Source organism: Dromaius novaehollandiae, chromosome 12 (assembly GCF_036370855.1).
Source record: "Dromaius novaehollandiae isolate bDroNov1 chromosome 12, bDroNov1.hap1, whole genome shotgun sequence".
Taxonomy (NCBI): Eukaryota; Metazoa; Chordata; class Aves; order Casuariiformes; family Dromaiidae; genus Dromaius; species Dromaius novaehollandiae.
Genome location: NC_088109.1, coordinates 25,358,052 through 25,386,033, shown reverse-complemented (window position 1 = coordinate 25,386,033; position 27,982 = coordinate 25,358,052). Strand labels below are relative to the sequence as shown.

Sequence of the window (27,982 nt, the reverse complement as noted above, 5' to 3'; positions counted from 1 at the left end):
GTTAGTGACTCATTTAGTAATCTATCCTCAGCTGACACACGGAACTAGACCACGAGAGCCCCAGCTTCACATCCCACGCTCCCGGCAACGCTTAATCCAGAGCTGCAAACAAAACGCGATGCAGAAGCCGCGCTCCAACAGGGAATGGACGGGATGTCCCGCAATGACACGTGAAGCGACTGCAACTGAGGGATGCACAGAGCTCGGGATCACTTCTCACCTCGGAGCTGACTGCCTGGAGGGGCTCTCACCGGCCACACAAGCACAGCACAGCACTGTCCAATTCTTTAGATATTTCACTGTAAAAGTCACCACATGACTGCTGAAGCTATCTGTGGTTATTGCTGCGCAGCTGCTTCCAAAAAGACAAAAAATTCGCAAAAGGATAAACTAAACTAACCCCCTCACTCTATCGTAATTACTCCTTTCCTCGTTTTGCGACTACAGAGACACTGAATTTCAGAAAAGATGGTGGGAAGCTACCACCTAGCGCGGGACACCCTGCCCTTGCAGCAACAGAGGGACGCAAAAGTCTCAAAATGCAGCTCGTTTCTCCAGCCGCAGTATCACGACAGCCTGTTCTTCACGCGACGGCAAGGATCCGCGCAGCAAGGATGCGCCGGGCCCCGCGGACGGCGGGGCGGCTGCCAGCCCATGCCCAGCGCCAGGGCAAGGCCGGGTCCCCGGCGGCACAGCGCCTGCCCGGGGCTCTCTTGTGCCACCGCCACCCCGCCAGGAAAGCCTGCACCGTGCTCACAAGGAAAGGAGTCAGCACGGTTTCAAGTGTAATTTTGCATATTTTGCCCTGATATAGCAAAGATAAATACAGCTTACTGCAAGCATATAACCCAAATTAAGCATGGGTTTATACGCTGTTGGATGCCGGACAACCACGGCAGCACTGCGGCCACACGCAAAACCTTCCCCTGCGCGAGCTGGCAGTGCCTGAGCCTGCTCGTGGAGTGCTCTGGCTGAGCAAGGAGAGCAGAGGCAGCGATCGGTGTTCTGCTTCTGTGATATAAATACCACTGAACTGCGCTCCAAGATAAAGCAGCTTCCACTAAATTTAATTCAGGGCTGGAAAGCATTCCTGCTATTATTTTAAATATATGTTCACCTTGCACTCATTAATAATACAGAGAAAACCTCTCCAAGATACAAGGAAAGGGCTTTAAAGATTAATGTCACGAACAGAACGCATGCCTTAGCATCTGCACCCTCCTGCACGCCTCGGTCTACTTGGAGTCCTGGGATTTCGACCAAAAACCTTTACAGAAACAACTTTGAGCATGAGAAGGAAAAAATCCCTGACCTTGTCTATGTTCATGTGTCTCTAAGTGATGTTTCTGAACACAAATGAGTGCTAAAACACAGGGCAACGGGTTTGAAGGTTTTGGGTTCTGACTTTTGTGATGGAAAAGCAGAGTGGTTAACTGCCCCTCTAGCAACAGTAATTTCTTGTTCCCTCAGCCCTAAATCACTTTCGGATATGGACTCAGCTCCTAACTCCTGTCTGAAATTAGGAGCATTTGTCTCTCGAAACAGAAGTTCAGGCTGTAGCTCCAGTGCTAGGGGCACTGGGCAGCTGCGCGCCGGCCGCATCCAGCTCCCACCACCACTCGGCACAAGCGCATGCAGGGACGCTCCGTGAGCTCGGAAAACCACCACCAGCTCCTTGAAATAGAGGAGAAAAACAAAAGAGGTTAAAAGACAAAAAAGAAAGAGGTTGGCAAAGACGTTCAGCCCAGACAGATGGCCACAGTGACCCTTCAAAAGCAAGAGCAACCAACTCTGGGTGCATCAGTCCCCATCGGCACGCATCCCCTCCTCTTCTGCATCCATGCGTGCACGCCCACACGCACCGCCGACATCCTTACAGCTCCGAGGGCCTCCAGCGGGCGGGCTGCCAAGCCTGCTTTATTCCTGTCCTCAAGGCTATTGTGAAGGGAAGGCCGTGTGACTTTCTGCTTCTACAGAAGCAGCACTACTGCTAAATTTTAGCTTTTGTTTATTTTGCCAAGGAATGCCTTCGGGGCTGCTTAAGTGTGTGTATAATACGTATTCTGCGGTAATTGTTTCTTTTTCTGGGGGTTCAAAAACATTATTCTTGTAGATGACAAAGCCTTCAGTGCAAGGATGTACTGTAGTTTCCAAACAAGAGCAGCTCTGTCAGCGCGATGAATGATCGCTGTTCTCGGCGGTTCCCTCTCCCTGCCATTGTCTGTAATAAGTAGCGCGTTCCTCGGGGACTGTCCTCCTCCCCGCAGAGCGTGGGCTATTGTTTGGGAGCAGCAGTAATAGAGAAGATCCTCATCCATCTGAGAAGGACAACATGACATCAAGGGCTCGTTCAACAATGCAGTTTAAACAAACAGATTCAAGCAGCTTGAATCTGGACCAACAGCGAGCTGCGGTGAAAGACGGGCATTCGCACAGGAGGACGGGGAACAGCGCTCAAACCCCGAGCAGCAGCACACGAAAGCCCAACCGCTTTGCTCACAGGGTCCTCGCTTTCCCCAGCCACGTCTGTGCACGGCACAGCAAGCACAGCTTCAGCTTCATTTTCCCGAAGAACAGAGCAGTTACAGGGATTCACTGGATCCCAAACAGTCCCTGTATTTTAACCTCTCTATACCCTTTTTCTCACCAGCAGTCCACTGCCGAGGTGGGCAACAAACACTGCCAGGAAAATCTAGTCACTCCAGACACGGCTTCAACTCCTGTTAGTCAAATATACAGCCTACAACTACTGCCAGCAGTAACTGGTTCTACAAGAGAACCATTTTACTGTTATTTTTTTAAGCTGAAGACCAATTTATTAGCAGATGGACAACAGCAGAGAAGTTCCAATTAAATATGCAATAAATTTCATTTTACTGTTTCAGCATCAGCTTAGTAACAGCAGCTGCCAAAGGTCATTACAAGTTATGTCTCCAGGTGGAAACCCTTTACGTGTCTCAGGAAATGCCATTACAAAACCAAATATATGTGAAAACCTGGTCTGCTCCTAGTTAAGTCAATAAAAAAAAAAACCCACTGTCTTCAGGAGTGCACATTAAAGTCCTGCAGGCATACAGCTAGCTAGACAAGTCCTCCTCCATTCCTGTCTGTTCCTGTTCCCCTGCTCACGCAGCAAGCCCTACAGTAAGACTTTTCACATCACAACCTCGGACACATTGAAGGATGAGCCCCCGTTGAAGGTGGCTTGCTAAGCCACGTTTTATGACATACAGTCAGACATCGTTTCGTGCACAGCCCTCTTTGTGGTTGCAGGCTTCTTAACCAAAGGCTGAGCACAAAAGCTGAGCTTGGAGAAATGATGAAAAAAGGAAATCAAATAAGTAGCACATAAATAGCTTACAAATCAAAGTATGCATCTGAACAAATATGTTACTCTTCGCTTTCTAGCCATTCCTATCCTTTCACAGCCTGAACTCTCTTATAAATGTATTAGTACGAAAATCTTATGCAACAAAATAGGGCCCAGAGAGGCTTTGGGTTAATATTACCAGTCCATGTTTCTGGACACCCAGTCTGAATTTACCTCTGGGCTCCCTCTTTCGGAGCTGGCAGGGAGTAAGGAGGAGTGCCAAGATGGCACACGTGACTCCTTGTGCGAGGGGAGCTGACACTCGTGTTCCTCAACCCTGGCTCCCCGTTAGTCAGTAACAGGAGAGGTCTGACATCTTCAGAAATGAGCTCTTGGCACTCTGGAAGTGCACGTACTTCATGAATATGAGGAGTTTATCATGAGACAAAATACTATAAAAATATACGACACAAACACAACTGGAACATTACAGCAGCTGGTGCAAAAGTCACTGATAGCTTTAAAAGAAGTGGCTTTTAATGCAAGTCCCAGAAAATACTCTTCCATCCTTCTTCTCCTCTTAGCAACATGGTTCAGATAGCAATTCTTCAAACTTCACATTAGGTTTTCTAATACAATTGGATTCCCAGAAGACCTAATTCTCTGCTGCTCTTCAGCTTGTGTGGTCATTAAGTCCAATCATCAGGCCTGGCCTTCATCACCTTTCCATTCCCAATCTGCAGACTGCAGAGCCAGCTCTGCTTCAGAAATAAATTACAGAAGCCCTACCACAGATTTAGCTGAAGCGATCTGGTAATAGACCCCAGAAAGGTATCAGAGACAGAGACACAGCTGTATTGCGTCTCTGTCACAAGTAGTGGCAAACCTTTTTTCAGCAGCAGACTCAAGCACCGCTCCTCCAGTGACAAGCTAGGAGGGCACAAAAGAGCACCGATGCTCAACACATCTTGATTTAGGACAGCTTAACGGCTCTTGAATGTGTTGGCATAGGTAAAAGCTGCTGAGGATGCATTCATTTACAGTTATTCTGTACAAAATGCTACCACTGACTCAGGTTATCCATCCTTCCCTCAATGCTTTGCCCACAACCTCCCCACAAAGGAACAGCCCTCAGTTACCCACCAAAACTGTCCTACAGATGTTCGCAGGGCATCTCCGTTTCCTGAGGAAGATCTCAGAGTGTAACATTCTCCGAGCATTTATGCTATCTCTTTGATTTAGTCATGTTTTAAATCAGGGCAAATGCCCATTTCATAGGGCAATAAAAATCTCTTATTTGGCAGAGGTGTATACACTAGGGGTTAATGCAGAAAAATCCAGGTCCCAGGGTCTGATCTTTGGCCAGGATTAATTAGTGTGACTTCACTGATTTCAGCGCATAAATTGACAGTCCTAGCTCCTGGTGGTCTTGCCCCCCTTGCCTCCCGCATCCTGATGATAACATGGTTCATTTATCATGGTCATTAACGGAAAACTTGAATGAAACGCTCCCAGGAAATTACAGCCCACAGTACAGCGAAGACCATCGGTTTATAAGCAGCACTTTCAAGAGTCAGAACCCGCACCGGGGTTCAAAACGCTTTCTCCTCCGGAGAGGAGGGTCCTGAAGCCCCTGCTGAAATGTGCCAACATGCAACCAGAACCATCTACTTCTGTCCAAACTCTCAGCTTCTCTACTTGCAAGAAGGATCAGAAATTTTCTGAGTGGGCCTCAAATAATTTTGCTCAGTTTCACTGATGAACAATTATTTTGCTTTTGGATGAATAACAGAAAATTGGTCTAGTTACCCCGAAGCATCATCAAAGTTGATTCTTTTAAGGGAAGATTATATACTAAATATAAAGTTTAAATAATAAACATTTCAACAAGCTCAGGATAATCCAAGACTGTCTTCCTTGACATTTTGCAAACAAGAGTGATTTCAAAACCAAACACAACATACAGCTGACTTAGCAAGTACTTTCACGAAAAAGTTCAAAGAAAGGGGAAGCAGAAATACTTCATGAAACCTAAAGCATGATATGCATATTAATTCTGTGTGGAAACAACAGGCATTGAAAATAAACAGAAGTGACACATGGACTTTTGAAATGCATGAGATCAGAACATATTATACAACAGCTACCGCCGGCCTTCCTGAGGACTCGATCCTCATGTCCTGCAGTCTTCATTTTCCAACGCAATCTTTGGCTGCAACAGACACAACTGCCTGACCGCCAGAGGAAGAATCAGGACAACTCTTAGTCCTTTCGATTAGTTAGGAAATCAGCTAGTCCTCTGAAATCCTCTAATAACAAATAATAACTAAATTAGTAATATGCCCTAGTACTGCAATGGCTTCTAGCTAGCTTCTAGGGAAAGAAAGAAAGAGAAAAAAGCCCATCTCTCTGTCCAGCTCTTTACCTTCTCGTCTTTGATCGCATGTAGCAATACAAGCCATTTCAGAGTATTCACTACAGGAGACAATCGGAGTGGACTGCCTCCACTAGTGTAAGCAAGCAATTCTGGAAAGAGAGAAGTAAGTTTTCCCTAACATTATTCTAAACCAATAAAGATCTTTTGAAAATTATTTTTCAAAAGAGGACTATCCAAATTACATCCAATTTGAAATTCTACAAAAGGAGTATTTTGTGTGCTCGATGATGTAACTCTTCGGGGTAACGCCAGCATTAGGGGAATAATTAGAAAGATACTGACCAAAGGGAAAATCACCTGGCTAAAATTCTTCTCACAAAATTGCCTGATCACATTGAAAGCCGGTTTTCAAACTGTCCCATGTGATAAAAAGGTGCCAAGCCTCCAAAAGGGCTGGTGAGCGGGGCCGGCAAGGCCGGGCCGCGGCACCACGGACAGTGGCCGGGCACAGCAGCACTGCTCCTTCGGCGGACGGAGATTTATTTAACAAGACCGATTCATGACAGATTCAGCAGGAAAAAGACAGAAAAGGGAGGAGGAAAGAAAAAGAGGATCTAACTAATGCAGGCCTGGACTGGAACATTTTCATTTCAATGAACAGATTTTACCCAGAGCAGACAGACACCTTCTAAACGCTTATGTCTGGGTCCATTTCATTCATGTTATTAGCAACAAAAAAACTTTCTTAACTTCGGAGAGCTGTTCATAATCCTAGAAAGAAGAAGTGCTATAGTTCATCTTAGACACATGGAGATTGCTTTCCCAGGAAATGCAGATCTATTTAACATCCAGTCATAAAATACTCAGACTGCAATAACAGTAACACAAACAGGTATTTGGCCTACTGACTTCATTGCTAGAATTGACTTATTAGTAGGACACACACCAATTTTCAATAAATCTAGTATTTTAAAATATTCTCTCTCTCAGAGTAGTACTTTATATTTCTGTAATTTATAAAAGTGAGCAATAATGCATTTTATATCTAGCATTCTCTTCAGCTGAGAGATCTCAAAGTGCTTTGCCAACACTAAATAGCTTCAATGCAAGACATAAGGAAATTAATTTGTACAAGTCATTTCCCCCCAAATTAAAAAAATGTAGCTACCTCCATACTGAAATCCAACAGACAATGGTTTACAGCACCCACCATACACATGCACATAGAAAAATATATGATTCAGAGGGAAAGTTCTGTAGAAGAAAACTAACTTCTCTGAGCTGAGATTTAACAGAAGACACTTCAGCAAATACATCTGTTCTTCAGAGAGCCGCCAAGGATCCTTGAATGACTGCTGTGATCATACAAAAGATAACACCAAAAACTTGAAAATACTTTCTTGCTATATTGGTTTGCTATTGATTGAAATGTGGAGTCACTAAAATTACAACTGCTGGCATTTAAATACACCATCCAAAACTGAAGTGGCTTGGCTTAGTAGAGATGACAAAAATAACAAAAGCTGCATTGCTTCCATTTAGTTTTAAATCAGAGCCGCTTTCTTGCATGCGATAAGTAAATGTTCCTGGATTTGAACTACAACATGCATCATTAGCTGTTGAACAGAGACATCCATAAACCTTTAACATATAATACACATATTATATTAACATAATATAATATACATATTATATTAACATATAATAATACATTTTTTTTTGTTTTCACTTTGTTAATTTCAAATACACAGCGTAACTTTGCTTAAAGCAAGGAGGAGTTTCAGAGCTCGGAATATTCAGCCAGCTCAAACAAATGGCCAGCCAGACTTAAAAAATACACAAACCCTACACATACATGCAGGGTAGTTGGCAGCTGATGGAATGAAGACCTGACCCATAAAGTGGAAGTGGGAAGTGACCATTCAGCCTTTTCCATGCTGGCTATCTGTCTATATAACTTTCTGGCCTTCCAGGTTACAGAGAATGATGTACTGGATGAATCTATGACTGTTGCCTCAAGCACTTGACAACTGGGAAAAATTATGTGACAGTATATCATCAGTATGGATGTCCCCAGTGCAAGGAACTCAGGATGGACAAAAAATAATCTCTGATTCATCAGCGAGCATTTCAAGAACCAGAACAGCCAGGAAGAATACAATGATTTCTGAGGTTCCCTGGCTCTCATACAGCCTGCTAGTTAGGAGGAAGAACGGGTTCTTACTCTTTTTGATTTTTGGATCAGAAACATCCTCACCTGCAAATTTTTCCTTTAAGAGATGCATCTTTTGCTTTGTCTTCTGTGGTTGATTTCTTACAACTGCTTCACCTGGCTTTCCCCCGATTTAAAAGTATAAAAAATTTTTTCTCTCTCAGAAAGTATTTGCAAAAATATTTGATCAGACAGCTCATCTGATTTCCGTCACACAAGTTGCCACGAGCATCTACATGACTTAACAGCACTTGCAGGGGACTGGCTTGTGTTCCTGCTGCCTCCTGCCAGGGACAAATCCCAGCTCCTCAGCTGCAGAACCAACCCCACAAACTCCGACGCGAAAGACTGCCAGAACCGTGGTTTTGGCACATCAGAGACTATTTTTCTATTGTCAAGTTTTAATGGGGCATATATCCAGCCTAATGATACCCTAAGCGAATCAATGTGATTTAAAACAATACCTCTCTCACAAACGTCAGCTAATGGCTCCCATTTCAAAATTTCTTAGCGACTTTCTCTCTCGTACAGAAAGCAAAGCAAACTGATCAAGCAAATTACCAAATAACAGAATCACTAAGCTATTAGAGACTTGATTGATCAACAACTGTACGTAGCTGAAACCCAACAGATAATGATCAGTAACAAATGAACTAATAAAATATATGTTCCGTATATGGCTCAGAAACATATGGTTTGCTAAATTCCTTAACGTTACTTGCGATGTACTAAGATCTAAACTAATAAGAGACTGTGCATGTAAAAAATGCGAGTCAAAACCCTTGAGCATGACAAGCTGAAGACAAATGGTGACAGAATATCCACAATGTCTTCACACGCACTTGTCTGTCGTGATGGCCATGCTCAGTCAATAGACACAGGTTAAGACAGTGAAATGATGTAGCTTTGTGCGTTTGCAGCTCTTGACCTTAAATGTGCTTTCGGTACAGAACTTCTCAAAGTCCTTAAATTAATTAGTCCATAGGCTATAAAAACCTGTATTAAATAAATTCTGAAAAATATGAATTTTGTATTACTAGCTTTCCTTCCTGCTTTGTCTTCACCCAACTTTTTTTTAAATAGACTGGAAGTTCATAAGCAATTTCAGATTCACTTTCTTGATGCTTTGGATTTTAAACAATATCTTTCTGCCTACTAACGTAAGTCACAGAAACATAATTTTATAATTTAACTAGCAACCCAGGGCGCTCTCCTTGCTTGGAGTTGGAGTGTAGCTCTATTTATTCCAGTGAAGTCAGGTCAGCTAACATCTGTCTCCTGGTATAGTGAGGAATGAAAATGGCAGGCATGTATCAGGGCTCTGAGCTGCAATTCATTGCTGTAATAAACCTGCACACTTTTTCTCATTTTAGTTTCATTCAGAAGCCTCTCGCATTGCAAGAGAGCAGAATTAGAGCAATCTCAGGAGCAAGCCCAAGGAGGAGGGACACGGAAACAGAATCCCGAGAACTGCGCCCAGGCAAAGACGGGCCGGGAGCCCAGGGAGGACACCGCACTGCGACTTGGTGTCCCGGGCTCTGGTTCAAGGACAATGTGGAGAGCATTGTTCCTTATTTTTCCACAATCTATAAAGTGCTCCTATAAGTTTCTTGCTTTCTATTACTCTCAGTCACAAGAAGAATCTGAGATTTTTCTACAACATTGAAATTACAGGTTGAAAATTTAGTTTGGTTAAAAAGGGAAATCAAAGAGAGAAGCCCAATAAAATGGGCTTTGATGAATTTCTTTCAAAAAGATAATTAACTATCCCTTTTTTCCCCAATGATCTCACATAGATAATTTACATTAGACTTCATAGTTTTCTTGATATAACAGTAAAATATTTTTTCACAGTGTATCTTTTTGACTAATCACCACAGAATAATGATATCTTGTGCAAGAACTTTGGAGACACATCATTACGTGCTGCATGACAGACAGTTTTAGCACTATCTGTTTCGGATTTTGTGGCTTAGGCTAGCAGGTTACAGATCTGCAAACATATGTGATAGTGCTAAGTTTTACAACAGAAGGGTTGAGTAAGTCTTCCCAATATCAAGGACTAAATTTGAAAGTGCAACGTGTCTTTCTCTTCGTTCACAGGCTCACCTGTCTTTCCCTATCACTGAAAGGGCTCAATATAAATACCAAGTTGGAGGAAAGTCTCCATTAGTATGAAGCCTTACTTAAGTCTTGCTTAACCTATAGTCCAGTTGTTTAAGTACTTGGCTACACTGATGCCAAGATGTAATTCAACAAGAAGAGAATGAGGCCACTGTTGGGTCTCACTGCCCAACAACATTCAAACTGGACCAAAATTTAAGTATATTTAATTTTCAATAAAAGCTAAGGATTTGTACGCATCAGTGAAATTCTCTTGGAGAGAGATACTCCAGATCTAACAATGATGCAAAAATAAACAAACTTGCTCATATCCCAATAGTTTTGATAGTAATTAAATTTATTTGTTTTTCTCTAGAGTTAATCTCAGAAATGTACTTCTCCAACAGCAAATTATGGCTGATAACTGCAATAGATAATGAAGCAGTTTAAATCTGAATGACATAATAATTAGGCTTGGAAATAACTGTATTCTTGCATTATCAGGGTACTGAAAATCCCGATTGCTTAAAGGAAAGAGTAAGTCATAATTTCCATTAGCACTCAGCACAGAAACACTGCAGCGACTGGCGAGGGCCTCAATGCCTGGAAGAAGACACAGGTCATGCCCACCTTCAAAAAGGGCGAGGAGGAGAACCTGGGGATTTACAGGCTGGGCAGCCTCACCTGAGCCCTGGTAAGGTTATGGAGCAAATCCTCCTGAAGACCATTTCCTGACACACGGAGGACAAGAAGGTGAATGGTCCCCCAATGTGGATTTACCAATGGGAAGCTGTTCCTGATCACCCTGAGAAGGAAATTCTCTTCAAGATCTTAATTAAAACAGCGTATCTCTAGTCCTGACCATACCAATCCTACAAGGTGATGAACATCTAAGAGCCCGATAACCTAAGTGGAAATAGACGGGTTTTGCCACTCCTTTAGGAGGGAGCCCTGCATATCAACTGCACTTTCTGCAGGACAGAAATTCTCTGCCAAGTGGCATGTGCGAGCAGAGCCTGACAGCCTACGAGGGTGGCTGAGGCTGAATCTTTCTCTCTCTAGCCCAATTCACCAGTGAACAAAAGACAAAACACATCAAAAATAAAAAGAACCTGGTAGAAACTGCCTGCTGAGAATAAAGGGGGGAAGGACAGGTGGTCTTTAAAATTAATCAAAGACTTCCTCAGAGGAAAAAAATTGTAAAATTAGACATTCGTGAGTCTTATTTTCTAGCTATTAAGGTTGACAGAAAATGGGTTGCCTCCACCTTCCCTTCTCATTAACTGAATTGCCTTCCGAAGGCTTATTGCGAGTTACAGGGCCCTGCAACGTGAGTTTAAAGAAACATCCCTAAAAATGCAAAATAAAGGGTAGATTTTCATGTCAAACACAAAAGAAGTTCTCTGGGTTGTGTGTGCACTTTCAGCCCCTCAGTCCACTTTTTTTATTATTATTTCACATTCCCTGAAATCTGGGGAAATCAGGTGCTTACTGCCAATTAAACTTTCCTGTATTTCCTCACGGAATTGATTTATTACGTTTACAGTAATTGCTGGATTGTTGGCAGCAGCTACAAGTCAACCAACTGTTGGAAGCATTCATTTTAATTCCTTGTTAACCTAGGTTACCGATACCACCAGCCTGCTGCTTAGCAGCATTAGACATCAGGGAAGGACTCTTCTGCTAGGAGCATTGGCTTCTCAGGACAAGGAAGGTATCTTCCCAAAATTTCAAGTTCACTTGGTGGAGGTGGGGCCATCAGCTAAAAATTCAGGTTTACAAAAAGTGGGATAGATATTTTAATTCTGAAGAAATACAGTATATAGAAACTCCATGACTGGTTTAAGGAGAGATTGGTAAATACATCCCTGAAAGACTAGGAGCAACTTTGATCACAAGTTACTGGTATCGTCTCTCCATCCAGAATTAAAGGTTAAGCTACTTACTGGGAGCTTTTTCACAGTCCTACATTCTGGAAGAACTGCTTCAGGTCCTAAATGAAGGTTTAATCTTTAGATCCAAGAGGAAGGCAACGTTACTTTTCCTCTTTCTTGGTTCAGAAGTTGGAATCTTAGAGAGTAAAATGACTGCACTTTCCCGAGCTGCACAAGCATTACCCCGAGCTCTCAGGAAAAAAGCATTCTACTTCGGAAATGGTGCAAGTAATTTATTTCCACTGCTACTCTCATAAAAGCAGATCTTCCTGATATTAATTTAAGCCAACTGGAGTAATTAGTTGCTGAAATCTGCAACTCTTTTCCCTCAGAAATTAAATACTTGCATAAAAGCCTTTTCCAATCTTTAAATCTGATAGCATGGATGACAAAGCACAGTTAAAACTAAGAAATTTAAAGACTTATGCTCCAAATTCCAATTAGATGGAAGGGTGAGTCACACATACAAACTTCAGGAGTCCCTGGTATATTAAATAAGTTTACTATCGAGATAAGCACTGATTTGGGACTCTTCTGACAGCAGTGCGTTTGAGGCAGTTAAAGTTTGCAGTAAGTTACACTAATTAGGTAACACTGGTAATACATTACAATAGGGTTCACATTTTACCCCAACACTTCATTTTCTGATATCAACAGCCCTATTTCCCTCACTACAGAGTATTACTCACCATTATGAAAGGAAATCTGATGCCAGGGAAATCAGAAATGTGAGCAGGGCCTACAAAGCATGAAGAAGTGCATTAGAAGGGAAAAACTATATTTCTTGAAGTTCCCTCCCCACTTAATCTTGCTAATGACATTAGAGGAAAGACTGGACAGACATACAGAGGGAGCCATAAAATATTTAATAAATAATTAGGAACATCCAAGGCTTTCTTAGCCATATGTCCAGAAGTAGCATCTTGTCTTTTCCTAGGTAGGTAGAGCAATGTCCACCGAGAACAGCTCATGGCTCTTTTAAGTTACAGCTGAGCTTCCTTAATCGGAGCACTGGCATTCAAACACATCATGAGATGTTTGTCCATCTTCAAAACCGCCCAAGGTTCACCAGTAGCTGCTGCTGTTAGTCGAACCAGATGTTTCCACAGCATTTTTGAACGTCCCGCAGGTACTGATTCAAGAATATAGGTCGCATCCTCATTTGGGAGGACTTTTGATAACTTACATTTTAAAATCCTTCATTAGAAGCTAAGTATTAACCTCCAATTTTTAAAAAAATTGTCATCTTTGGAATCCATGCCTACATGACTCTTTATGGTGCACAATAACATTAGGAAAATAAATCTAGCCATAAACTGCACACACATTATAAAGAAACCCTTGAAATGACTGGGGAAGAACCTTAAGTGTAGCAGTACTTGAAGACTACTTTTAAAAGGCAAGTTAATTTGTACGTAAATGTGGTATTTTTCTTCATTACTGTTGTTCCACCCTGATGTTTCTCTACAGGAAAGAGTGACATCTCAACAAGCCGCAGTGAAAGAACAGAGCAGCGAGGTTTAGCTGAACAGTTTGCAGGATGGACACAACGCGACACGCTGATCAACTGGGGACCGGCAGATTGTGCATGAGGAAATCTGCATAAGAAGTAAAGGTTTAAAGGGATCACGATGGCAAAGCCATGCTGCCAAAAAACAAGCTTTTGAACATGAATACTGACAAGAACTTGAAGAAAGGACAAAGAGAGTGCGTACTAGTAATTAAATTACACCGTGAGAGAATTTAGCGTATTCAGAATGCACACAAGTAGCTAACAGTTTCATTAAGTTGGAGTTGTATGTAGAAATGCTGAGTGCTAGGTCAGATTTTTCTCATTAGCTCAACGGGGGTACCACTGACACAGGGAGAGATGATGCCTGCACAACCGTCACAGCGGCTCTAACAAATTGCGTTAGAAATACAAAGATGAGGGGAGGAGACACATACTTGGACTGCATAAGCTGAAAGTCATTACAACAAGAAGATGACAGGAAACCAAATGTCCCAGGAAACCACGGCTTTCCCTCAGTGCATCAGCACAAATTCCACCAAACCTTAGTTTGTCATCTTGAAGATCTGCTTGAGGCAATGGCCCTTCGCCCACCCTGTACTGACCAGCTCAGGAGAACAGCTCGGGACAGCAGCAGCCAGCTCTGCCTTCAGCCAGCTGGGCTTGGTGCAACTTTCTGCAGGGTATCTGAATTACTAAGTACACAAAAGCAGCTGAAATCAAATTATTATCCGCTTGGATTTCTGCCAACTTCCAGATTAAACTGCCAAATTACTTTCCATTAACTTTTATTTTTCCCACAGCCATTCAGTTTTCCTCCATATTTTAGGCCTTTGCCAGTTAAGTATTTTAATTGCCAACTCTTCTTTTTCTCTTCGCGTGGACTAGCAGCCCGGCAACACCACTGTCCTCTGCAGGTTGTACAACCATGCAGAATTACTGTCAAATGCTGTGATCACTCCTACTTGCAACTCCACTCTCCGTTCTGCTTTTCCAAGTATCAGCTGAAATCACATCGTATTTACCAAGCAGTAGCACATACTCTATCTCACGTAATGTCCAGTTTGGTAAACTTTCAATATACTGAAGTGAAATTTAACATTAGACAAATTCAGAGAAAGAATAAAAAAGAGAGGGAGAGTTATGAAGAATGCTAGAGGTTTCTAACGCATTTAGTGCAGAAATTATATGGTCTGATGTCAAATCATCACCCTTTCCATAAGCAAGAACATGCCAGCTGACAGATGAGTATGCACGTACATCTGTATTTTGTAGGCGGATGTGGGACTAAGGGTAGAAATATTACCATGTTTCGTGTGACATTCTCACCTAAAATCACAGAGTTTTTAAATATTTTACTTCCGGAAGCATGTCCCACCGGATCTATTCCAGCTAATAAGCTTAGAAAATTGCCTTTCAGTCATTCTGCTGGGACTGATTAATTATGCTGCTTCTACTGAAAACATCTAAGAAACAAAGATCTAGCATGTGATTTACTTGCTTTAGGTAAAGTGACCTAGCCCCTCACTGGCACTTCTGTTTTCGGCTAAGAGCTCTCCACACGAAAAAGAGGAGGGCAGCAAAAATACCACTGAAGTAAGTAAAACCCTGCTGCTAGGCACTGCAGAAACATGGCAAGCAAAGAAGGCCTAACCATGTAATTTCTCTCCCATTACAGCTAGTTTTTTTTCCGGGGGACATTTCAATCACAGCATTACTAGCACATTTCCAACATATAAAAGGGCCTATTGAAAAGTCACCTGTATATTACCGAATCTTCGTTTACCTGCAGATTTTCTACTTCGCGTGCCTGGCGTTTACCACCGCAGTCACTGCAGTTCTGGAGGCCGGGAGCTGCAGACCGGCACGTGTAACCACGTAACACTTGTGAATCTATAAATATGACTTGGAAATACCCTCTTTGATAATATCAGGCCAGATTTCATAACTAATTTACTCCGAGCAGCAGCTAACTCCACAAACAATCCTGCCGACTGCAGAAGGATGACTGCTGCAACACACTGATGCATGTCAGCAGTGCCAGAATCGGGCCCGGGACGCGCTCTGGATGCCGAGCTGTACTACGATTTCTTGGGATGCTGAAGACACCTCCAGCGTCTCGGACACGGCGGCGGCAGGGGAAGGGGGGACCTGGGCAGCCGCGGCGCGCTCCAGGGCACCCGCTGTCTCCGGACGGACGGCGAGGGAGAGAGTCAAGCGGGCAGGAAGGTAGCCAGAGGTTCAGGAGACCCAAACTGCGAGGACGTACCCCGAGCGCAGCGCGGGAGGGAGGCGCTCAGCCCCCTGCAAGGGCTTTGCCTGGACCGCGACGCGGGGCGGGCGCAGAGCGCGCGTTGCATAACCGCCCTGGAGGCACCAGCCGAGGCCGAGCGCCCGCAGACAGTAATGTAACGTGATGGTAAAACATCCCCGCTCGCGGGAGAGCGTAATCAGTGGTGAGTACCTGGATACACGCTCGGGGATTGATGAGCAACGCTCAGGCAGCGACTGCTCTCATTTCAGCGCCAGGTCCCGGCACATTTCAGAATTACGCTGCAGTCGGAACTGGCACAAATGCGGGGCCGCGACAGGCGCCCCAAACACGGCTCCCGACAAGGCTCGGCAGCAAAAAAGGAACCTTCTGCTCCCCTAATTAAGCACTGCCTCAGTCCCATTAAGAATAAAGCAGCCGAGAGGGGCTTGGCGAGAGCCCTGCGGCAGGCAGCTCCCGGGGCGGAGGGGCTGCTCGCTCCCCAGCACCGCTCGGGGCTCCCAGCCCCGCCGAGCCAGACCAGCCGTGCAAACACAGAAAGTAATTTAGAAAAGACATGTCGCATATTCCAGTTCCTTAATATTGGTGACCTGCCACTACACATCAGAGACTTCATTCTTAAACAGCATGCTAATAATGCAGAACAGGTCTCCTGATACAGCACCGCAGCAATCAAAGAAGTTCCAGTCCAATAAAAATCTAACATTTAACCATACAACATAATAATACATAAGATTTCAACACTCAGGAGCTCTGTAATTCTCAATATTCACTTTGACGTCATTTACAGTGTGCTCTGCTCCTGCCCAAACTAACAATTCGTTTGAGTTTGTCGGCCACGGAGGATCCCCGCCTGGCAAGGATTTCAGGTCAGGCTCAGTGGGGCCCTTCAAGTAATGAAAGGATTAATCCTTCCTGCCAATACCAAGAGCACTCTTCCTCACCTCATGCCACGGACCTGCCAGCTAAAAACGCAGGAGCAGCAAGAACTGCACGCACACAGACACACGCAAATCCTCAGCAGCACCGTGCTCCCAAATGCAAAACTCCTGTAACTGCTCGAGGAGGAGCGTGTCACTGCTGTCTGTAATTATGTCGACAATTTCTCCTCTTCTTTGATGCTGCTTTGCTTGTAAAAAGAGGAAAGGGTGGAGCTTTATTTTTGTTGCCTGTGCTGAGGAAGACTCCCTAAAATGTGCTTTGGGATAGGCATGTTTTATTTTTTTTCCCTCCCCCAAATATTTTTCGTTATTTTTCAGATTAATTTACTTGAAGGATCATCAGGGGACCAACCACGTGCATTTTATGCTATATCATTTGTTTTTCAACCATAAGCAAGATTTTGAACAAAACAGAGTGATTGATACTGTGCTGAGACAGGTTAATACATGCAGTGAGCGCTGGATCCCAAGTCAACTACCAATCATGGTCAAACCAACATTTGTACCAAATACTGCTTAGACGCAGAGGCGTGATCAAATGCTTTCATCGAAATGCTTTCATCTGCAGGTTACAGAAACCCAGACGCATTTGCAAGCACGAATGCGTCGAGAAGAGGGACTGTTTGGGAACAAATTGCTTCCTTTAGCCTGTGCTTGTTTCTACGAGCTGAGGAGGACTTTCTGGACATTTTGTATAAATAAGCATTGCATTAAGGACATAACTAACCTATATGCCATCTTAATGAAATCGTCTCTGTAAGCTCCTGAGATTTTGCTAACTGCCCGAGCAGAAGAGGAAACACCACGTACCTGCTCCGATACTCTTCACTGGCACCACTGTCTCTAGGACCAGGCTACTGCCTGGCAGAGAGCACGGTGCTTGAGGAGACTGCTCGCAGGCCTGGGAAGCTCATTTGCAAGTATTCACATGTAGGTTTAACAGCTCTTTTATCTTTTGCTCCCTTCTGGTGTTATTTCGAAGTCAATTTGCATAGTCAATATAAAACTCTTTATATATAAACTGCCTGCGAGGATGACACCATCAATCCGCCGTTCTATTCACAAAATTTATTATTTGTTTCAATTTAAGAGAGATCATTGCCGGATTACACAGTTGCTGATGAGGATTTATATTTACATTTACAGCAAGCAAGATACACATCCTAGTTTTTTAAGTCATCTACACAAATGTGAAAAAGGGAACAAAAAATAAAATCAGTGAGTATACACCCATGAATGCTTGCAGATCATGTTCTGCAACTCCTCTTTCCTTCAGACAATATTGCAAATCAGCCAGCATCTGTATAACATCAGTCATGGGCTTGATCATAAGAGAGAACCAAAGGATACTACTGAGACAGAAGTTCTTACTAATCTTAAGTGGTTGTGAGACCAAACACTCATATATGTAAGTTTAAATGAGATGAAAAAGGCATCCAGTTGTGTTTCTGTGACATCTTATCAGACATCAGAAAGCTGCGCCTTTATCATACTTAGCAAATGCATTAACTTCCAGAAATGGATTCACCCACACAGAAATGCCAAAGACCATGCAAAACAAGACTGTAAAGATTAAGGCCAGAAGGAACAGAGTTGCATGAGATACTACACTTATCTACTCTGACCCTGTTGAGCAGCATAAAGCTCTTAATCAGCAGATTTCACCAAATAAGTCTTTTGACATAAATCTCTCATAGACTGTGAAAAAGCAGGGATGCATCACAAAATTGGATGAACTCTGCTTTACCATATACCTTGGGAAAGAAGATAATTTAGCTGCGATACTCTACATCATCCACAGCAGAAGTTCATAAAACTTATGGCTTCACTGAAAAGAAAGGATGCCTCAGTGTGAAATAACTCAAACACAAGCTGAGAGAAAAAGGTAAGTCTTGCCTTGGGAAAAAAAAGAAAAATTCTTTTGCAGGGCAACAGCAAGAGAAAAGCTGTGTCTATATTGCCCTCCGTTAACAGAAAGGCGTTCCTCGGAGGGTTGGCATGAATACGCCAGGAATGTGCTCGAGACCACTGACCTGCCAAGACCAGCACCACGAGGCTCCACAGCAAATACGTGCAATTTCCATCGATTTCCAAAAGCCCCTGAGAGCTGATAAGATTAAATTCACATGCAAAGCGCAAATGCACTAACACACCTCAAATATCATTAAAGCAGAAAGCGATCTGTTCACAAACCTCCCAGTATTAGTTTGGATATACTTCAATAAGGCGCTGTGCCATCTTGGGATCAAGGAGTCATATTATTTTCCTGCAGCATCACCTCCGGAAGGTAACAGCCTCTAGAACAATTTATCAATGAATTAATCAACAAACGACTACGAAGGGTGAAAGAACCTTCTTCACTACAAACTTACTCAAACCAATACAAACTATGCCTCTCATTAAAGGTCTTATCTAAGTGAAACGTACTCAAGTATGTCCTCCTTTTATTCAGCTGATTTATCTATTATGTTTTCCATCACACTTTCCTTTCCAGTTACCTGTCGTTATCGAAAGGCTGCCAAGAGTTTGCACGCAGAATGCAACATCAGGCAGTGGAACGGTCACTCAGGAGCAGGGGTGCTGGTCACAAAAAATGTAACCCCACTATTCAGACAATATCAGTTCTCGGTGTCCATATTTTGTTATGGTAACAGATTATGAGATCGTGAACCAAAGTCCAGCAGAGGATCTGACACTCTACTGGCTTCAGTGGCATCTGGATCAGAGCCTTAGGTCTGATATAGGCTCACTGACTTCAGCCAAGTCTTAGACTTCACTCATCAAGCACCTACCCTTTCCTATCTGTTTAAAAGGTTGTTTAAAAGGAAGGTAGTGATACAGATGCAAATTCAGGAACACAGGACCACTTACTTGTTTTCTAAGGCAGATTGGCAGCTCTACTGCAAAACAACAGTAAACTACTAATGCAAAATAAAGACTATAAAACTACAGTCCAATTCAAGCCAAAGAGGTCCAGTTGGCTTCTTTTTGTAGCCCAATGTAAAGTCTGAATCTTGCTCCCACTTAAAGCCAAAACAGTGTTACCTTCACCGTGGAAGTCTGTTGAACATCAGAGGTTTATGTCTTCCAAATAACATACCGTACTGTGTTATTAGTGTGTTAGTAATAAAAAAGAATAGGCAGTTTTCTTTTTTTTTAATCTTTGTTGTAGCTTTTTAATCACTGAGTAACATTTGTCTTGGAAATTACTTTTAATCAAATGTACACGTGTAATCAAGGAATTGCAAAAATATATGTTGCAGGGTATGAATAGCACGTGTATTTCTTAGGTAGATGCCCTGTTTCACTACAAGCACAGATTTGTTTCTATGGGCTGTATAGGAGTTTACAATCAACTCAAATTGGCACAAAGTTATTCAAAGATGAGTCAGTGAGAAAAATAGTGCCCAATAGATTAAATCAGCCATTGCGAAACCCAATCTGCTCAAAAATCATCGACACAACTGCCTGCGAAGCCTGCCAAAGTGGCAGATGTTGCTACAGGATTCCACAACGCAGCATCTGGATTGTGCGCTTGATATTTAAACAAGGCAACAAAACCAGAAAGAGGGTGCTAAAAGCGCTAAAAGAAATCACTACTCACTGCAATTCTTTCCTTCTAATAACGTTGCGTGCTGGGAGAGCCGGTAGCCGGCCGCACAGTCCCTTAGCTGGCACGCATGGCCAGGACTCAGGAGAACGAAAGGACAACTACTCCCACGTTCTCCAAGCAGGGATCGGCAAAATTCAGGTGCAAACTCTGTAGCAACATCTACAAACACCCACATCCTCTTAAATATTAAGATGCATTACATTTCACCCTACCTCCTTCTGAAGACTAGTTACACTTAAGACGAACTAGTGACTTTTGACTAGCTGTGTAAGTATCACCTTCTACAGTACACACGTAGGAGATTTTGTAAAAATACAACCCCCCTGAGCTACAGTACGTCTTGTCATCACGAGACTGCAAGGCAGGGGAAAAAAAAGGGGGGGGGGGGAAGGCAGTCACAATTTTCCCTGTTTTACAGAAAATGAAGAAGCGAAGCTGAGGTCTAATGGAGGAATTGTCTGATGGTATCCCACTTCTCTAGTAAGCGAATTTAACAGAGATGAAAAAATGGACTGTGGCAGTCAGTTTAATCAAGATTATGAGCAATACCTCAATTACTAGATAGCGCTACTGTAAAGATGTCCATATAGCTTATGAGTACAGCTCCTACGCTTCCCCGAAGCGCAGGAAAGGTCCCAAGTAGCACATTACGCCAGCCGAAAAGTGCATTATTGTAGGAGGCACTGTGGTCTAGCGGTTAGCACAAGCTGAGAAGTCCAGCAACCTGGGATCTGTGCCCAGCTCTGCTTTAGGGGAATCATAATTTCTGATTTGTGTAGCTGTAAAAACAGATTAAATAATACTAAGTCATTTTCAAAAGAAATTGGAGAAATGACCCAGAAATTGGTTGGAAAACATTACATAAATTCATCACTATTTCTACTACTAGAGATGGGTGAAACAGTCACCATAAGAGAAAGATTAATGTCTCCTCCTTTTGTTCCCCTTCACCTCTCTTACGCAATTTCCATCTTTCACATTTTAAGACATTAGCACTGTTTGGCAAAGAGAAAAAAAATCATATCAGCAGTTTTCTGCTGTAATCTGGAAGACATCAAAACTGTCCAGGACTTGCCCACATGGCTATAATTAACTCAAAGTAACTAATTCTATGAATTTAGAAATGAATCCACCTCAATTCAGCCTTGTGTAGGAATGTTTACCAAGAATAAGGCTAAAGTAGGCTTAATCCACTTCTGAAGCAAACTAAACTAAACCAAATTGGTCAATTCTGAAGGAGACTGCTACACAAAGAGTTAATGCAGCTTTAACCATCTGAGCCAATTTTAACTTATTTCCTTCAGTCTGTGTGGCACAAAATCGGGTGAACTGAATACAGAATCTGAAGCTGTCCCAACTAAAACGTGGCCATCTCTGAATTCAAAGGGATATGTATGTAAGAACATGCGACAGCAGATCTTCAGATGAGAACATTTCATCCAATAAAGTTTGCAAGGTGCATTTTAATGTAAACAGTCACAATAAACATACCCAAGACAACAGGTTAACACTTAAAAAACAAAAAAAACCCCAAACAAATCCTACACAGTTCTCAAAACCACAGAGAAAACTTGAAATATCTCAATCATTTCATTTTAGTATTTCTTCACTTGGTTATATTTCCAGACAGAAGGACCCAGTAGGAGCATATTTAATCTGAACAGCATCTTGTGATGATTTATGATAATTGATATTTAATGGCATAATTTTAGACTAGCGCAGTTTGCTTTGAAACCTGAGAGATTTGCAAAATCTTGCAGTGGAGGTTATTTGTACACAAAGAAAACTGTCGTCTTCTTGTGAAGCCAGAAAAGCCTGAAGTCTCTAGAAAACATATATGCTTTTGGCCATATTCTTCTTCACAGTGGATTAAAAGATAACCTTAAGTGACAACACTTTAGTAGTCTTCCCTTATCTAAACGGACTGCTGGGGAGAAAGGGTGACTAAAACCAGGGGCAGCAGCACGGCTATGGCATTTGGAAAGCAAGCATGGGCACCGGGCCTGCACGGGAGGCTCAGCCAAGTGCACGTATCTGAGCAAGGAAGGAAAAAGAAGAAAAAGGAGCAAAGTCCAGGACTAGTTTGCTGAGGAAAATAAGAAGGGAAAAAGAGCCACAGGGTTGGGCTCATGTGAGGGGGGCACATGTCAGAGTTGGAACGGAAACCATAATGCCCAAGTCTCACCGGCACAGAAATCTGGGAAATGAAAGAATGTGGGAACACTAGAATTAGCTTTTTAACTTTTCTCTCCCTTGGAACAAGAGCAATCAGTAAATTATATACTACAGGCCCGCGAGACTATTCAACTCAACAGAATAATTACTATCTCCTAAGAAGGTGCTTCTCTACGCTTGCAATATTTGGTGAGACTCTTACTGCTACCTTTCTTGTGCGAGGTCCACCCTGGAATCATTAGCTTCACTGTGTGTCAGATTTTGTCCTACCATTATCTGCAGGTCATGACATTTCCGATCCATTGCTTTTACTGAAAATACCTCTTTCGTTAAAACTCTTTATTAAGGTACTCAGCTACTTGTTTCTCAAAACCCAGCATCCTAGGTAGGTAAAAACATTAAAAAAGCATCATTAATCTTTTTTCCCCTCTCTTTAGGCCTCTGAAACTTTAGTTCCATAACAATACCCTCAGTAATACTACGACTGTTCCTTTTTAGCAATCATTTTCCCGCTTTCTCTAAGATTACAGTTTTAGATTACGAAAGAAGCCAGCCTAACAGCTGAGTCCTAGTAGTAGATTTTGCTATTGTGGTAGAGGTAACTCTTGAATTTGATTAGTTTGGTTCAGTTTCCCTCTCTTTACCCCATTCTGGACATGAAAAATCCAAGCTTGTCTCCTGTTTTACACACACACACAGTCTGTTATATATGAGTGCGTATCCCTCTGATAATACCCCAGTCTAACCAAGTGGAATTCAGGTTGGCTTCACCTTTGAACAAATTCCTTCATTCTCATTTCCAACTCATTAGAGCGCTTTCATCCTTAAGTAAGCTTGCAGACACACATGATGTATGCAAGACAGTATACAACTGATTTAATTTGCCTCTATTTCCCATCTTCATCAGTCTCCAAATTCATATTAAAATCCAGTCAAGTAATGTCTAATATTAAGTCAGCATTCATTTTCTATCACAACGTGGCCTCTGAAAGTCACCCGTACTCCCAGATCTTTGCTCCTAGGTAAATACCACCTGCACAAGCTGCACAAGCCAAACTTCTGAAAGGACTTTGGTCCATATATTGCCCTGTTGTGACCTTCTAGGCCAAAAAGGCAGCATGATGCGGGAAAGCATTTTCATAGCTTCCTTCTGAGAAGCATAGATTTCCTACCACATTTGGAAAGGAAGAACTAATAATACGGTTACAAACACATACCCCATTGCATTTCAGCATTACAATGGGTTTTTAAGAATCCCCCGCTACCTCGATACTTATTTCTCTTTCATTCTCTGTTTTAAAATACAGCTCAAAAACTTTGGTAAATACATATTTCAGTGCCAACCAGCACGCCCCAAGAGTCAGCTTGAGGCCTCTGCCTGCACAGCAGAAAAATAACTGTTCTGCACTTGCAATCGCAGCGAGAAGCGTTTGCTCCTCACTTCAGGACAGAAATACTTCACTGCAGTCTTTGGCTCCCCATTTTCCCTTACCACATGTAAAGATCACCTTGATCTTTTGTATTGTTTAATGACGAGCCTTTTTCTCCTCTGCTACTCTCTAACATAGATGCTTTTTTGAAACACTTTCAAGTACGTTCCTTTGATTTGCACATTAGTATTCGGTAGGCAGTAAAAACAGGATAAAAATAGGATTTGCTCTAATGCGGTCTCATCTTCTTGTTTATTTCTTATTACTTCCACCCTGTGTAACTATATAGGTCATACATCACATTAATTTCAATACATCTGTCTTCGCACCAGTAACATATAGGTTAAATGGCATTTATGTTGTGCGCTCTGGGCAGGGATGTGCCTGCATTAGCTCTCTGAACTGGAATAAGTTTGATCCATTTATTAAACTCCAATTTTACAGCAAACATTTCATAATCTACTTAAAACTGCATACCTGATTTTGTCAAAAGCCCCTTGATGCTAATTCCCTGCCTCAAGGACTCCCGGACAACGGCGGGGGCAGAGCAAAGCAATCGGGAAAGAAAAACAGAGCAGACAGCAGAGAGGGCAACACTCATTGGCTTGGCATCGCCGCGGCAGCAGCTACTCCCATCCACGCTGCGAATTTGCTGTTTCCGTGTGAAACTCATTTGCAATTTTTAAATGACTTAATCTTAAAGACAATTTATTTGCAAGTGCACTCTCAAGACAGTTCAGCCAAAAATTTTGCTGGGAAAAATACATAAAAGCTGGGGCAGTCTCTGAAAGCTGCCAGTTCAACAAAAGCCCACCTCCCGTTGATGGACACAGGCAAGCACAAGCCCATTGCGCACAACATGTCCCGTTTAATGAAAAAAAAATTAGAAGTAAATACCTCAGAGGCTACAGTGAAAGGCTTCATACGCAACAGTTAAAGACTTCACTTTTAGCAACTTAAAAGAAAGGAGCTAAAAATCTTTTACAGGCACATGAAGTCCTGCTTAAATCACCTACCAGCATATACCAACATTATGCCTCTGATAAGCAGAACGGATCATTGGCCTCATTTTTCCCTCTGTTACAACCGAAAAGATGATGCATCCAAGAGCAAATGGGACCAAAGGTCGCTTAAGTTCCCTACTGTCTTGCTAAAAAAATGAATATTCTGGGAAACAATGACCTCATACCATGGCTTAAACAAAAACGAGTGTTTTCCAATAAAAACTGAATCAAACTGACTTTGAAGATGAAAAATCTCCCAAACCTGTAAGGATCAAACTCCCTCCCTTCCCCCTGTACACGGGGACACGTATCTCTCTCAATACGCTCCTCTCAATACGCTGGATATTCACTGCATGGCACACACAATTCATTTTTATTTAACTGAATGAGTGTAGATTTATCTGAGTTATTGCATCATTTCCAGAATACACAGATATTAATATGAAATGTAGTTCTGAAGGAGGAAGGCTTTGGTGGATGAGTGGGAAATGCATGGCTTCATACAACCCTGAATTCAATGGCCTCCCTTGGAGGAAAAACCATAATGCATCATTTTTGATCAACTGTACTTTTGAGTCATTTTATCTTATTTATGGGTGACTGTCAAGGCACTTCAGCTAGCAAAATAATTCATGTTTACTTGCACAGAAAACCTGAATGTAATAATGAAGTCTTTTTTTAAACAAATAAAGTTATGCATTATGAAAAAAATGCATTTAAAGTCATCCTGTCTAGAAAATTCATAGCAAGAGTCCAAAGCGCCCCTTTTATTCCTCTCCAGGGAGGCCCTTCTCTCTCTAAGGTGGCTGTGATCACTTCATATGCCTCTAAAAAAAAGAACCAGAACCCAAATTTTTGTTGCCAGTCAGGAGATTTCTGCTACAAACTCAGAATCATTAATGCTAAAACCTCTGCTCAATTCCTCAGTCCCAGACTAAGGCCTTAGCAAAATTACCCAACCGTCTGCAAAAGCATGAATACTGTACTGAATAAAAAGGTTTCTTCTGCCTATTCAAGGCAGAATCAAGTTTCTTCTGCCTATTCTATGTTATATTCAATAACACACGCGATTTGCGGGGTCTGAAGAGACACCAGATGCCGGGCGGGAATTACCGCCGGGAAGCTGGGCCGCAGACCCGTCGCTGCACTAGGGCGTTTTTCCGCGACCGGGCTCCGAGCTTTCCAACCGGCTCAACTTGCGTAACGTACTCCATTCCTCAGCAGCAGTCACCAGGCACCTGCGGGTAAAGCACTTTCTTAAAAGAAGAATTTTCTTTGGGAACTTTCGACCTTTTGTTTCAAGAACCCTGGAAATACCTCTGGGGAGGGAAACCAGAGAGACCTTTTTTCCTGAGCTGATCTTCTGATTTGCCTTTAGAAAAATGTATCTTATAAATGCAGCACATTACAGTGTCTGCAAATATTCATCTTCTTGTAACAACAGCAATTACCTCATGTCTGTCAGGATTATTGATCATCTGATAAAAAATGCATTTGTTATCAAAACTGCTGTTCATCTTTCTTTAGCTGATCATCTTCTGCCACTTTTCCCCCATACAGCCTGCGCTAGCCACCTCCTCTCCCCTCTCATCCTCCTCCTCCTTCTCCGGGCTGATCCCGTCCCTCCACTCACCTCCCTTCTCCCAGCTGCTCCAGTCCTGCCTCCTCCTTGCCAACGCTCTGCCCCTACCCTGGGGCAGGACTTTTTCTTTTTTCTCCTTTTCTTTTCCCAAGGGAATGCTATTAACTTTGTTCTGTGCTGATATTTTGACCCATTCCATTTTATAGCTAATTTTTAACAGTAAATAAACAACAGGTATTTAAGAACTATCCTTTTCTTCCACTGTTCATACTTATTACCACCTGGTTTACAGTCAATACAACCATCTGTCTGGCAACAAGAAATCCTGAGACACTGGCAAAACAAAACCGAGTTGTCACAAGTGACTACTTCTCCAAAAGGAAGACTTCTGCCTTAGAAATGATCGCAACAGCGTGATGGATGCCAAGGAAACGGCGCGTGAATGCTGAGCCCCAGAAGCGAGCGAGCAGGAAAAGACCCAACGTCTCACCAGAGAACACTAAATTCCTCCCGACTCTCCGTACAGAGACGGATGACTGTGTGGCCACGGCTCTCACAGGGGTTTACGTTATCTAAGTTCAGTACCCAGTTCCCTCGCAGATTGTCTTACAGGATCACAGGCGACTCCCTTCATCTGCTATGCCTCTCCATCCTCCATCTGCAGGAGGGAGATAACGCATCCTTCCCCAGCCCTTTGTTTTTTCCTGCGTAGATGGTGAGGTCTTTAGAGCAGGGACGGTCTCCTGCATATTTAAACAAAGCCGTGAAGAAAGGTTCGTGGCTGGGGTCTTCAAAATCTGCGATAAACCCTCCAAACAACCCCACCCACAGAAAAATAAACAAACTGCCACAAAAGCAGAATTTTTTTCCGCAGTAAATGGCATTCGACTGTTTTTGCTTACCTTCCCTATGGTCTCAGAAACCACTGTAAGAATTATTTCCATGTTTTCTTATGACTTTAAATTAAAAACAAATAATGGCAATGCTGAAAGCATATATATATACACTGAGTCTTTTATACCTTGTGTGTGCCCTGAATTTAATTTTGCCCCAAAATTCTCTTTGGGGATTTGTGTAGTTATTTTAATAGTGCTAATTTTAAATCCATTTAAATGTATTTATGCACCTTTAGATCAAACTCATTCAAGCATTTATACCACAGTAATGAATTGTATGACAGCAACGTATACACAGAAAGAGATCCCTTCCTTTTGTAGGGCATATATGAGCACTGATTTATGAATTCAATAGTGAAGTTCATTGGCATGCATAGAGTCGAGGGACCTTTGTTAAACTAGGACATTTGATGATGACTATTTGAGAAGATGCACATTGAGAAAGTCTTCCCTATTTTAATGTCAGGAAATTAGAAATATTATAATGAATTCCAACTTTTCACATCTTTCATCAAAGCCTTTGAAAAAGGTCAGTATTTAAACGTGTTATTTTAAAATGCCTTCTGCAATTTGCCTTACTGTGGTAATTACAAGGGAAGTTCTCACAGCATAAAATCAACAGT

At 42.4% G+C, this 27,982-nt stretch overlaps 1 protein-coding gene across 5 annotated transcripts in view; it reads right to left on the bottom strand.

The window, feature by feature from the left end:
- The window catches only part of GRM7 (glutamate metabotropic receptor 7), a 331,316-nt gene that overhangs the window by 284,147 nt on the left and 19,187 nt on the right, over nucleotides 1-27,982 (bottom strand). Inside the window, exon 1 of one of the 5 annotated variants that reach the window (XM_064519239.1) lies at nucleotides 12,626-12,675. The exons of the other annotated variants lie outside the window; for them this stretch is intronic. Within the exon in view, the coding sequence (XP_064375309.1) occupies nucleotides 12,626-12,628 (3 nt within the window). The 5' untranslated portion in view covers nucleotides 12,629-12,675. Of the gene's footprint in view, nucleotides 1-12,625; nucleotides 12,676-27,982 lie in introns of those variants that run through there. 5 annotated transcript variants of the gene reach the window in all.